The 13,952-nt window shown below is 40.9% G+C and overlaps 1 protein-coding gene across 2 annotated transcripts in view; it reads left to right on the top strand.

The window, feature by feature from the left end:
* The window catches only part of BBOX1 (gamma-butyrobetaine hydroxylase 1), a 41,249-nt gene that overhangs the window by 5,320 nt on the left and 21,977 nt on the right, over nucleotides 1-13,952 (top strand). For both annotated transcript variants that reach the window (XM_087746721.1, XM_087746720.1), the window contains exons 2-3: nucleotides 1,000-1,433; nucleotides 3,108-3,222. In XM_087746721.1, coding sequence (XP_087602847.1) covers nucleotides 1,050-1,433; nucleotides 3,108-3,222 — 499 coding nt within the window. In that variant the 5' untranslated portion in view covers nucleotides 1,000-1,049. The remainder of the gene's footprint in view (nucleotides 1-999; nucleotides 1,434-3,107; nucleotides 3,223-13,952) is intronic.

A 13,952-nucleotide genomic window follows, 5' to 3' on the forward strand; every position in this document is an offset into this window, starting at 1 on the left:
GGTAATTACTGGGTTCCAGTGGGACTACTGTGTGCACAAATGAACAAGTAGAAATCAGTATTCTGATTTGCTATACACAATCAAATGAAATAAAAACAAAAGGAGACCCAAGGGTCTTGTACAACCTAGTTCTAACTTGTAGAAAAGGAAAAAATTAAAAAAAAAAAAACTTCTGACAACTCCAGTAGGTCTTAGTGAGTCAAAATACTGAAACCAATGAGGTTTTTCCTGCGCAAAGACAATTGGGGAGACTTTGGTCCTGGCAGGGCATCAATATTTCGCCCTGTGAGCTTAAGAACAAAAACAACAGAAAAAGATACTGAATAAATATGCAATATTTGAAATGATTAAACACTCTGTTAAAAATATATGTAATGATTTATTGTTTCAAGGGGAGGCCAAGCATTTTTCTGAATAAGAAAAACATTAGACTAGAACTTCTTTTCTAATTTAAGATTTGGATGCATCATCTTTCTGCAGTACAGTATGTAGCTAACTTTAAATAAAAGAGTATATCTATAGAAAGCAGTACAGCTGTGAGAGAAGAAAGGAGCTCTTGCAGAACTCTGTTGCTGTAGCTAAAGTCGTGTTTACAAAAGATGGATTTTGTGTTCTCGTTTCCATAGTAGCCACAGCAGGAATGAAGGCATGTGTACTTTAAAGCTTTAGCTGTTGAACATGGTTGATAGTAGCTCCTGCTTTTGGTTTGTGGAACTCATCTCAAGGTGTCTTTTTAAGAGAGACTGTGTGATACGTATTGAACTGACTGCAGAAGCAAAAGATGGCCAAGATGACGAATCAAATTGAAGCCCTGCTAAACTAAGGGATTTTTTAATAGATGGGTCTGAATACACCCTCTGCACCTCAAAAAATGTAAGCAACAGATAAACAATATTCCTAAAGGTTTAGGCAGGAGGAAGGGAGGGGAGAGTCATCTTAAAATGGTGTTGCTGCTATACTGACTCCTTCAGTAACAAACTGCTCTTCATGGTGTTTTAGGAACTCCATGAAAGCGTTCTCCCTCCGACGATTTCATTAAAGGAGCCAAAATGTGGAGGGCGGTGGCTAAAGTCCTGCTGAGGGCCAAAGTCCCCGGAGGCAGGGCGTGCTGCCTGCCGCCGGCGTGGAAGGGCAGGAGCCTGCTCGCCAGGACCACTCGGCATTGCTGGCGGGGCGCCGTGCCGGGGGTCCGCACCTCCCGGCTGCTCAGCATGAACCCGGGGATACAGAAGGTGGAAGCTTTGGATGCGGGTCACTTCGTCCGCGTGGAGTGGGAGGACGGGAGCGAGAGCCGCTACCCCTGCGTCTGGCTGAGGGACAACTGCCAGTGTCCCCACTGCTTCCTGCAGTCGGCCAGGGCGCGCAGGCTGGTCTTCGAGGACCTGGACGTGAACATCGTGGTGAAGGAAGTTGCTCTGGCAGATAGAAAGAAGGTATTTGAAGCAAACCTTCATTCGCCCTCTTGTGAAACTTGTCTAACAGTGCTTGCTAGTCTGTAAATTAGAGGCAGTCCCAGGTTATACTTTAATCGCCATTTGTTTATCTGCAAACCCTACTGTGTATTTGCAAAGCTTTTAGGAATAATCACAATTAGAACTCAGATCTTCCCACCTTTATATGAAACTTCACTTTATAGATGTTATTTAGAGGACGCAGAAACTTCAGCTTCGGTTTTTAGAATATAATTGTGCTTTTTAAAATTCTGCTGTATGTTTCTTCATCAACAGATGTTGAGAAGAAAATACAGGTGTTCCCCACACATTTAATTGCACTTACACTTTTTTTCCTCTTTATTCTGTAAGTAAATGGCTTGAAAATCAGAAAAAGCAATGGCAAAGTGGTGATGACCTTAATCCATAACAAAAAACAGTTATTAGCTATTTTCCAATGTGCAAAAGACTTCATCTCAGAGCAAGCACTCCAACCAAAGTTGAACCCCATATTCAGAGTTGGCCTAGAGGCTGTATCTGTATCTGTGTCTACCTATCTACATCAACATTTGTTCATGAAAAAGAGGAGGCTATTGGGGAAGAGAGGACAGGAACTGTGCTCCCTATGAATTTTAATCTTTCCTGCCATATAAAAACTTAATATATCATTTAGATTTTATAGGTTTTATTAAAAGCAGTACATGGCTCCTTTGATATGCAAACTCATTTCCTTCATTTTACACTAAAGATGCATGTTAAAGATGCAGCAGTCAACCCTGTAGCAGCTGGGACGCTGCAGGGCGAGCTTGCAGGGGCTGACCCGTGCGGGAGCATGGTCTGTATTGAGGAATTCTGGGCTCCCAAGTTGATGGTTTGTTACCAAAATTAATGCTGTGTAAATTCATGCTTTGAATAGGCAAATGTATTACGATAATAGAGGGATTGTCTGCTTCCACTTATACTCAGGAACTGATGAAAGCACAGCACTAATCCTAAACTGTTACTGGTGTTTTACCATCATGGGAACGAGTGGATTTATGTGAAATGAGAATCGAGACCTACTCAACAACCTTGAGAATTCAGCTCAAGGTGTGTGCTGCACTGAGCTCTTGCAGTTCATGACAAGCAAAGCCATATGCTTTCTTTCCATGTTTTCTTCAGGAATTAAAAAAACTCCACCTTTTAAAAATTTATTTGAAAGAGGGAAGAATTTTCAAAACTAGGAGAGGGATTTCTCTCCTAGCATTTCTTTTTTGCCTGTCTTTCTTGTCCTTTTTCTTTTTTTAACAAGCTGTCAGTGTTTTGGAAGATATTTCTGCTCTCTTCTGAGTTGTGGTGAAGCGCTCTCCCCGGTGATATGTGCCAGCTTCTGTGATTCTCCTCTTTCTGCTAAGCACAGCTCCCACAGTGAAAACAGCCCACACAAAACAGCAAATTAGGTCATGGGTTCATGTGAAAATGACCATTTATAAAAGGTGTTAGAATTCAGATGATGTTCAGGTTGGGTTTTCATTACTTGTTTGCCATTATGCTCCAGGGAAAGCTTAACTGTGATATTATTGATTTAAATATTACAATTTCTTCAATTTCTAAGGGTTTTTTTGTTTGTTCTAGGTGGTGTTTTTTTAATCTTGTTGTTCTAAAATTATCTTCTTTTTTTTTTTTTTACGTTGGAAGATCTCTATTACATGGCCCGATGAACACGCAAGTGAATATGAAGCTGAGTGGTTGAAAAAACGATGCTTCTCTGAAGAAGCCAGAGCAGAAATGCAAGAAGATTTATTTTTACCAGGTAGGAATTAAACCTACATCTGTCATGCTTGTTTCAAATGCAAAGGGTCTGACACTGACAGTCCTGGCTAGAGGTCCCTGTGTGAGGACCAGGTCTACTCAGCTGGAGCAGTGGCAACCGCTCTTGGTGCTCAGTGCCAGGCTGTGCATGCACAACAGGAACCCGTGGTTACCCTTTCTGTCTTCTAACCTCCAGACCTGAGAGGAGTTCAGCTGGTTGGGCTGTGTTTACTTTCCTAAAAGCCTTTTCTTTCCAGAAAGGGTTAGTAGGTCTCAAAAATGAGCCTTGTGAACCAGTAGTGGTCTGTGTGATGATGCAAGTGTGTGTGTGCCGTTTAAATTATTTAAATTTTTTGTTTTAGAAAGATTATTTAGAATTGCAAGGGAGTTGTAACTGAATTTCTAAAAATGCCCTTTCCGTGGCCTTCTGTTAAAAAGTAACTGTGTGGCGTACCAGTGTCTAGTGCTGAAGTTCGGGTTGTGTTTGCTCTGCGTCCCATACTCATTGCAGTAGTTGACTGTCTTTTGGTCATGAAGCGTTTTGTGCAACTGGCAGTGTAACATTTACCCAGCACAAATCACTCGCCCTTTGGAGTGAATAATTATAAACCCACTAGATTGGTCATGATACACATCATCATTTCTTTGGCAGCCTTTCAGATTGTGAGCATGAAACGTGTGAAAACTTGCAAGATTTCTGCTGTTGCTCTTGACAGTGTTCCTGTGAGATCTGCTGTTGCAGAAAGTTCTGGGTCTGTATTCAGAGCTAAGACGGTATCCGTTAAAACAGGATATTGCTTTAGAAAAAAGAAACTAGAGTCAGGCTGATGGTGTGAACCTCAGATCCATGTATCAGTTTCCTCAGAGCTCAGCAAAAGGCAAATCTGTGATTGGTTTATGCTGCTTTTTTGGAGTGTTTTTTATTCTAACAAAGAAAAGGAGGTTTGTTTGTTTATTTGTTTTCCTGAAAGATGAGAAATGGGAAAATATGTGACCCTAGGTATCTCCTACATCTGAGCTTTGTTTGGCACTTTAGGGACAACTGAAGGGGCCAGTTATCTTTCCCAATTTCTGCAGGTCAAATATTCCTTCTCTCCTAGCACCCCTTCTCCTAAAAAAAAAGTCAGTTCTTAAGATTCAGTCTTTTATATCTGGCTTAAAACTTAAGTGATGAGTAATATTTCCATGCATTTCAGTGGATCGTATAACAGACTCTTCATACTTCAGAATGGAACTTTTTTCCCCTAGTGATATAAACATTCATGTCTACTTTAGCTTTGGCAAGAATAAAGTACACTGTTTTGGAGGGTTGGGCATGTTCCCAGAATGAACATGGTGAAGATGCAAACCTCATTCAGGGAAACTAGACTTGATTTCTCAGGTAGTAAGAACCTTATTTGGAAAAATGAAGATGCTGTGGAAGCTAGCAAGATGTTTTGTAGACTTTGAGGGGATCAATGTAAATCAAACGTTGCTTTAATTAATGCCCAGGCAAATTAGTCTAGATCTCTGGTTATGTTTATTAGCAAAAGTATCAATAATTGAGATTTCAGTATTTCAGATGTAATGTTCCTTTTTTCCCCCATTACAGAGTCTAACTGGCTGTGATTTGCCTTTGTACACACACATTTACACAGTGTTTACTCTCAGCATCTAAACACAATGCTTGTTTTGGAGGCCAGTTCTCCCCTCTGCTACTGCTCTTCTCCAGTGGAGCCGGTCAGGTAAAATAGACACCAAAGATCTCTTATTCTTTGGGCAATGCTTTTGCAAATTTTGCATGGTAGATCTGAAGAAATATATTTATAAAAGTTACACTAAACAAGGGCCTGTGTTAACTTTGGCTTTGTTTAGTAGCGTCATTCTGCTTTTCCTCATATTCTCAGAGAAGACCTGGCTCGTTATGATGGACAGCTTCTCCCAGCTTTTCTCGGGTTTCAGTTGCAAAAAAGGCTGCAGTTATAAAGCATGTGAGTTTGCTTGCTGGCCGTTTAAGACCTGTTTCTCATTGTGTATTGGGGTAAGTTTAGAATTTGTTTCCTTCTGGTCAGTGGAGTTACACGCTGCAAATTACATGTCCTTAAGTAGCTAATCATATCCCAGCAGTATAATATGACAGATGATGACATGGAGTGCCAGCCCTGCATGCTGGTTCAACAAATACAAGAGCAAGCTCACCAGACTGCTGTAGTTAGAGGTTAATCTTCATTGCTGACATGATCACAGCTGTGGCTTTTTTTCTTTCTTTTTTTTTTCTTTCTTTTTTTTCCTTTCTTTTTTTTTGCAAGTGGTTATTTGCTTTTCATGTTGCTTTTATGATGTTTTTTCATCATAATTTGTGATTCAAAAAACTAGATGTCAGGTATGTGTCAAGCCCAAAAACAAGAGTAGGTCAGATTTTCACTGCATGATGGAAGTGACTATAAATAGTTCTATGGCAATATGTCAAGATTCCCTTTTTAAAAACACTGCCAGATCCTGTCTGTGTAGTATGCAGAGTCTGCTATTTGTGTATATCGACGCTCGTTTTAGCCCAGCTTACAAAATACTTCCAAAAGAGCAGCAAGAGCCATCTTCTACTTCTCCAGCTCCGATGTCTCAAAGATACTCTTTTTTTCCCTCCTGTTTACTTGTGTCCTCCCCAACAAACATCACAGGAGTGATTTACCACCTTGTGAAGTCTCTCTGTAACTTAAGTTTTGTGTGTGGCAGAGGAAGCTTGTGGGAGACACTGAGACACTGACCAGGTGCTCCCCAGTATCAGGCCTCTCACTGTATTGCATTACATTTGCTGAGGCTCCTTTTCCAAGGCACTGGCATCCCAACAACGGGGTGGGGGGCGTGGGAATATTTAAATAATATCACAATGATGTTTTCCTACTGCATGGAGGAGAAGAAGATTCGGCAGAGGTAGTACCTGGTGCTACTTGCATAATTAATATTTTTAACCTTAGGTTAGTTTAAGGTTTTAACCTAAGGTTAAAGGTTTTGGATGATGATGGTCCTTTAAAATCTGGTAATATGATATTGGATATATATCCAGCTCCACCAAAGTTTGAATCAGGATGTTAACAGCATCAGGGGTGCTTTCAGTTTCTCTACTAGGTCCTCAGAGATGGTAATTTTAAGAGGAAGAAGCTAAAAGTTGTTTTTTTACTAAAAGATTTTGGTCATTTGAATCTATCCTGTAGTAATAATTAATAAGAGCTGCCCTCATGAGTTAGGCTGCCATATACGTAATTCACAATACAGCAAAAATACATTTGGCATTCAATAAACATTAAAATACACATTGTAGACAAAATAATTTTAGATTAAGTAAGTTAATCTATGATGTCTAGACTTTCTTTCCCACATGACTTCAGTATAGAAGGTTTTGACCAGCACTGTCCCAATCTGCATGGTAAATGCTGAATAATTCCAAGTGTTTGTTGATGCATGCACACTGGCTGCAGGAACTGCGCAAAGACCATCTTCTCATTTTGTACAAACTCTCGTGTAGATGGCTTTTTATGACTAAGCTGGTATGATCAAGAAATGGGATTGTTTTTTCCGCCTTTTTTTTTCCCCCCCACGTTATCATTCTGAAATCAAAAGAGGCGGTGACTCATTTATTCTCTCAAAAGCAGTTCATTGTTCCCATTTTGAAAAGTGCCTAGATCTGAGGTTTTATTGGTCATAATGTAAATGGTCAATAAAGACACAAAATAATTCTACAAGACCTTTGTTTCTATCCCTTATGAATTGTTCAGCTGCATTTGTAAATATAAAGATTTTTTAATTTGGCAACTGCAGCTGTGCTGTGCAAGTGAGACCTAAGGCTGCCCGCCCAGGCACTAACGGCGCGTTCCTATCTTTCTTACCCCTTCAGCTTTTAGAGCTTATGTTCTTAGAATTCTACTATAGTACAATGGAAACTATATTAACTGTGGTTACGCAGTGGGAAAAAACGTGCTATGCTGACATGATAAAATAATGAAGAACATGAGCAGGATCAGTTACCACCAGGAAATACTGGGAAAGAGTACAATCCCTGTTCAGTGCGGCTTCTTGATAGATTTTCAAGCTGAAGGGGTTTTCTGGATAAAAATGGGAATAAAGTTTCTTTTGTTCGGTGTGTGGGAGAATAACATGCCCTGGGGGGTACACAATTTTCTAGGACTTTCATATAGACTTTTTAAAAATATTGTTAAGTGGAAGAACTTAAATATCTTCACATCACAGGATCTTTTTTGCGTTTATGATGTATGCTTTCCTGTCCCTTTTCCAAAGAATTAGGGACCTGCTAATTTGTCAAATTGTAAATATTGAAGAAGATATAACATTTTCGTCTGGGACTGAGGAGAAGGAAATCTTTATAAATACTGTTTATTTTAGTGTAGACCTATTACTTGTCTCTCTCCTACCACTGCTGTGCTTACCTCTGCTGCAGTGGTCTCTGGGATCGGTCAGGAGAGGAAGTCCTTCACTGCTTTTCATGCAACTATGAGTTGTTTAAAAGTAGTTCATGCGTATATAAATGTTGGAAATTAGACCTCAGATCTATTGCAGCTACTAGAAGGATTAAAACTGGCACCAGTATGTTTAAATTAAGCTCTAAGATCTCTCTGAAAAAAAGCACACAATGACTAATATGTAAAGCATGAAGATCAAAAAGGCTGCAGGAAATTCTGTGCTAAAATGATGAGGAAGCCGCCATCTAATCTACTCTCTGCAACTTACTGTGTGCACCTGGTATAAGTAAACAGCCGATAGTCAACTGCAGAAAGCCAGTATCATTGACAGCCAATTTCCTCTTTGCCAATAGAAAAAACATTTATTATGCATACAGCCTTGTGCCGATATTGAAATGCTGCAAGTTTCTCCCCATTTTGTATGGCTTTATTTCCATGAATCACTTTATTTTAGTCATGGCTCTAAAATTTTTTCCCACTTCTTTCTGTTCATGGAGATTGTGCCTTTCTAATATTTTGAAAGGTTTATGCAGTGCAGTAAAGACAGTGGTTTGGCTTGCGCTCTAAATATGCAAGTTTGTTCTTTGATTGTTTTTCATCATTTACTTTTCATATTTAGTATTAAATGAAGTGGTTGTATTCATATTCTTAGCATAAAGTATACGACCTTGTTGCACATGAAATTTTCATGGATGTGCTAAGGAAATGTGTCATCTTTAAAAAATAGTCGAAGAGTAGCTGTGATGGTTTTACCATCAAGACAGAACGATATATCAAGGTAGGCTTTGCGAAGGTCTGTGCTTTATGCAATACTGTTCCTTATTTTCATCAGTGACTACGATGGAAAGGAGTAGCCACATTAAATTTGCAGATGACACCAACTAGGGGTTGACTGGAAGTGTGTTGAAGGACCAGGGTTACAACTCTAAATGACCTTGACAAATAGGAGAAATGGTAAAAACAATAAAAATGCTTAATGGGTCGAGTGACTAGTTCATCTAGCCTAATACTCAGTCTCCAGCAGCAGTGTAGTAAAGGCACGTGAGCCAAGCCACTCTCTGCAGTCCATTTCCTTCGTACTTCTTCAGCATCCATGGTCACTGCACCAGGGTTTCCTGTAGGATGCAGCAGCTCGGCAGCCGTTCGAGTGCAAAGCAGGGAAATAACTACCTGGTTGGGTGGGGTTGGTACTGGTCACAAGCTGAATGTGAGCCTGTGCTGGCAGACGGGTTTGGGATCGAGGCAAACATTGCTTTCAACTGAGTCCAAAGAGAAGTCTAACCTGCAGAAGAGATGAAGTAGTCCTTCTGTTCCATTTGATGGAGTAAGGCTTCCGTAGTTTGTGTCATTTCTGAGCACCACACATCAAGAAAGACTACAAAGTGCTCACTGGAAAGCATTGTACGTGATTAGTGATCTAGAAGCATCTAAGAAATCAAGTGCTGGGGGAAGAGGGTGGAGAGAGAGAATGAACTGTTTGTTTTCCATGTTCATGGTAGGTACATCACTGTACAAATGCATGTGTACATATGGGAACGGATTCTTTTAATGCTGTTCAGAATAGGTACAAACTTGAGCTCAGACGAACTATAAAAAATTTCAAATTACAAGGAAGATTTTAAGACATGAAGCGAGGACATGTTTTTAATAGCAATAACTTTACAAGCCGCACTGTAATTTTTTTCCTCCCAGATACCAACTGCTGCTGCATTCCATATGTTTCCCAAGATTACTAATACTTGGAGCTGTGCACCATGCGTTTTCAGCTTTTGGCGTGTTTACCACAGTGTTGTTACAGAGTACATTGGCAAATGTCAGGGAGGAAAGGTCACTCCCCAGTAGCTCAAAGACTAAGCTCTTGGCTGCATCAGGATGCCACTGAAGGGCTGGGAACTTGGAGCCTTTCTTCTCTGAAACAAGAGGTAGGATTTATAAGCATTCATGTACCAGCCCGCACCTTTAAAAAGAAAAACAAACCCAAACCACTAAGGATGCTGGCTGCACTTGTCACTGGAAGTGAATTAATGTGAGAGAGCTGCAACTTTGAGGACAGAGTTTATAGCCTTGCCAGGCAGGATTTAACTATATTTACCACTTTTTTGTCTTTGTTTGGTTTTTGAGTTTTTTTAATACAAAGTAGCTAAGCATCCAAAAAAAGCCTAAGAAGCTGCTTTACTTGAACCATTTCTCAGTTTTAGTAGCTGCCTGGAGAGTATCAGTGAACAATTCAGTTTCCTTGAAATTTTGCAATTTCCACATCATAGCAGTGCTGTAATTGTTAAACATCTCTTCAGTCAGTAGGCAGTGTTGACTCCTGAATACACTGCAGAGTCTGGGAAAGGGTAAATTCCCAGTACCTTAGCAGGATTCACATCATCAATAGTTTTCACACTAAGATTGCTCTTGCAGATTACTTACAGAAACGTTTTGAATTTAGCTTTTGTCTCCCTCAGCTCCATAGAGTTGGAGATGTGAGGCCAGATGATGGCCTCCACTGCAGGGGGTCTGGTTGGGAGGAAGGCCAAATGGGTTGTTGTTCCGTGAATATTCTCTACAGGTCAGCTACAAGGGTTGGCAGATTTGTCACACCGAAATCAAGGACAGTCCCAGACAGGTATGCTGAGCATGGGCTGGTTTGCAGTGCTGTGGCAAAGCAGGTCATAGAATGTCCTGAGTTGGAAGGGACCCACAAGGATCATCAAGTCCAACTCCTGTCCCTGCATAGGACAACCCCAAAATTCACACCATATGTCTGAGGGCATTGTCCAAATGCTTTTTGAATATTGTCAGGCTTGGCACCGTGACGACCTCCCAGGGGAGCTTGTTCCAGTGCTCCAGCACCCTCTGGGTGAAGAACCTTTTCCTAATGTCCAACCTAAACCTCCCCTGGTGTTTACAACAAAAGCCAAAACCACCCCAAAACCCAATACCACAGTCCATGGCCATTGGCTGCAGAAGGGGCGTCCTGTATTAAGTGGAACTTCTCGCAAGCATAGTAGGAACTGGGAAGTTGAAGAGGAGGACTCTACAGTCCATGTACTCAGGGAAGCCTGGGGCTCCTGGAGCTGCAGTTAAATTCCAGGTGCATATGTTTATTTCCCAAAGTGGGGAAAAATCTGTTGGTATATTCCTTGGAATACTAATATTCCTCTACTTCTTGTTTTATAGAAGGAAGATTAGGAAAATATTTATTAGCAAGACAGCAAGTAAGACTAGGAAGGAAAAGTTGAAACTAAAATATTCCATTAGTTTTCCCATGGTTATTTACCTGCACCAACACTGAAGCTTAAATTTGTCGTTCAAAGGATATTCTTGGCAGTTCACACAGCATACCTAAAGCTATTTTAATTTCTTAACTTTTAATAGAGAAAAAGGAAAACATTCATATTTTATTTTTTCCCATCTTTCAAATATGTGAAAGGCTGTATATTGAGTTAAACACACTGGAGCAGTGAGTAGCAGGCCATGGAGTGGTCTCAAAAAGGAATTTAATGAGGTGAGATTATCTCTCTCCTCAAGGATTGCGCTTTTTTCATTTTGTGAACATGTTGTGAAATTCAACAGCTTGTCAATCATACTCCAGCTTCTTTGAAACACAGGGTAGAGTATAAAAGGTGGTCTGTGTGGATAGCTTATATTTGGGTATGTGCGTTGTGTTTCTTGGACAGTCTCTAACTAGCCTTAGCCAAAGGGAAGCGGAATACTAGTGGTTGGAAATTTGCAGACTTTGCAGCTGTTGAAAAATGTTGTAACTGTGTAGTGTCTGGGTTCACTTTTTTATGAGCACGTTGCATTTTGTACTTGCTACCTGTATCTAGAGAGAGGAAGAAAACCTGCCAAACCTGGCCCGTTACATCTCGTTGCTGTACAGCATGTCCCTCCGTCACCAGGTGAAATCCCCCGGAGTTCCCATTCTGAAAGCTGCTTGGAATATGTAGTAGTTTTTATTGGTGCTGTCCGTCAAAGGGATGTTAGAATAGAGAGGTATAGGTGTGTTATAAATGATGCCACCTGCGTTTTTCAAATGTTTATGGTCTCCTTTCTAGTATGTAATCTCTGTGACTGATGATTGGACAAGTTAACTGTATATTAACTAAAATACCGAGTAAGCTAGATGTGACTTAAACAAAACAATTATTCTATGAAATAGATGAAATCTTTTCACACTTTATTGTGCACTCTTTTAAGAACAAAAACAGCTTCAGACTAAATACATAAAAGCAAGGGAAACCAATTATGCCTTTACTGTAAGAATAAGAGCTCTGATTCAACATTTAAGAGAATGCTTGACTTAAACCACTAATGTTTTGAGTTTTGCAAAAAACTAGAGTCAATGCAAAATTTATGCAAAAAAAAAAATGTAAGAAATAGCATCCTTTGGCCTGTTTACCCATTACTGTGCAACATCTTTGGTTTGACCGTGTGTGTGTTTATTTGTGCATACAAACCAGTAAACTGGCAAACTTATGAGATATTACAAGTGGAAATTAGTGAGAAGAGAGCAAGGAGGTGGTCAGTGTTGTATTCGGGGAGTATAAATCTGAGCTAGGTCTTTCTTTCATACAGGAGAGAAAGTAATTACCCCACATCTATTTCTGTGTGTTATAGTAACTTCAAAGGGCAGGTGTACCTGTCCAAATGGTCTTTTGTATCTGCTACCAGCACTGCTTTTCAGATCAAGTGAGCAGACCACACCTCATTTCCTCCTTCTGCAAGTTAATGTCTACCATTATTAATACCCCACAAAAAGTCTGAAACATGTAAGACCCAAAGTTGCTACCAAAGAGCCTGGTGAATCACAGTCACCGGGGTTATTTTGCTTCTGAAATCAGCTGAGCCACGGCAGTTGACAGCTCTGAGATCGGTGGCCGCACACTGCTGCTTCGTGGTACCACAGCCAGCCTGGTTGAAATCAGTGGAGGTGACAGAGTGCTGTCATGGTGGGGGGGTTATAAAGGCTTGCATGCTTTCTGTTCAACGATAAAATGTTTTTTTTCCTGTGAATTAGAATGGAATACACTGTGTGTAGGTGGTGTGTGAGGCGGGAGCAGGGCAGAGGTCCATCAAGCGGCTGGCGCTGGGGGTACGGCTGTGCAGAGCCCGGGAGCTCGGCAGCTGGTGGCTCTCTGGGCCTGGGCCATCCGTCCCCTCAGCACCTTCTGCTCTAGACACTCCTCAGGAAATAAATTCCACTGCTCCGCAGGCAGAGTGTTTTCACCCCAGAGATGGCATGAGAGGGGTCACTGATCATGTCTCAGTGCAAGGCACCTGCTGGCAGTTTCTGCCCATTTGTACCAAAGGGAAAAAAAAAGGATCTGCGGTCTGATTATTCAGTTAGAAGAGCCTCAGTGTTTTCTGGAGCACTTTCGCTTTGCCTTCAGCTCCCAGTGCCAGGCTGCCGTCATTAAACTATTAAGTCTTGTTGCCAAGTGGGTACGCCAGCTCCCCTTACTTGGCTCCAGTTTCCTCTGCAGCCAGCGGCAGTTTTCACTGTCTCCAGACCCACCTTCTTTCTACCATCCAGTCCCCACTTCAGTTTCCCTGAGTTTTTCCCCAGGTAATACATCTCTTTCTCCTCCCCGACAGCTGCTCCCACCCTAGAGATAGAGCCTCTACCAGGGAGCACGGGAACAGCTCAGCTCTCTCATCTTTCCTGCTCGTCTCTCTCCCAGGATCACTGCATCCGCGGGCAGCCTCCTGCAGCGGTGGGGACACTTTCAGCTGGGAATCTGTAGGAAGGTCTGTTACCAAGTCTCCTCATGGACTTGTACCTCAACAAGCTTGCAGGGGGATTCACCCAAACATATTTCTGACATCACCTCAGTCATCAAAATTAGAGGAATTAGAACCTTTGCTGCAATTTTTTCAAGCATGAGCAAAAAGTGTCCTCCCATGCTCAGTTTTGTTCTACGATGCAGCTGATCCTTTTGACTGACTATTCTCCTCATAAATTCAATATAAGGGAGCCTTCGGCATAAAAAAAAGCCCAAAAGATTATATTTTGCTGAAGTTATAAGCATTAAAGCGTTTCTTTACAATAGAAAAAATGATTTCTGAGGAAATCTTAGTACCACTTATTATTAACAACTCCTTCAATGTTATAGCTACTGGTATGTGTGATGTGTGTATGTGCTACCATAAATATACATAGATAAGTGGTAGTGCAAATACAAGGGAGAAAGCAATTATTGATGATGCTTTTTAGCAAGGCAGCTTAATAAAGTTATATCTTGACCTAAGATTCATTTACACTAGTAAACCTGTAATTTCAGTTTTA

Source organism: Nipponia nippon, unplaced genomic scaffold, assembly GCF_047370975.1.
Source record: "Nipponia nippon isolate SJK-2023a ecotype South Korea unplaced genomic scaffold, ASM4737097v1 scaffold_10, whole genome shotgun sequence".
Taxonomy (NCBI): Eukaryota; Metazoa; Chordata; class Aves; order Pelecaniformes; family Threskiornithidae; genus Nipponia; species Nipponia nippon.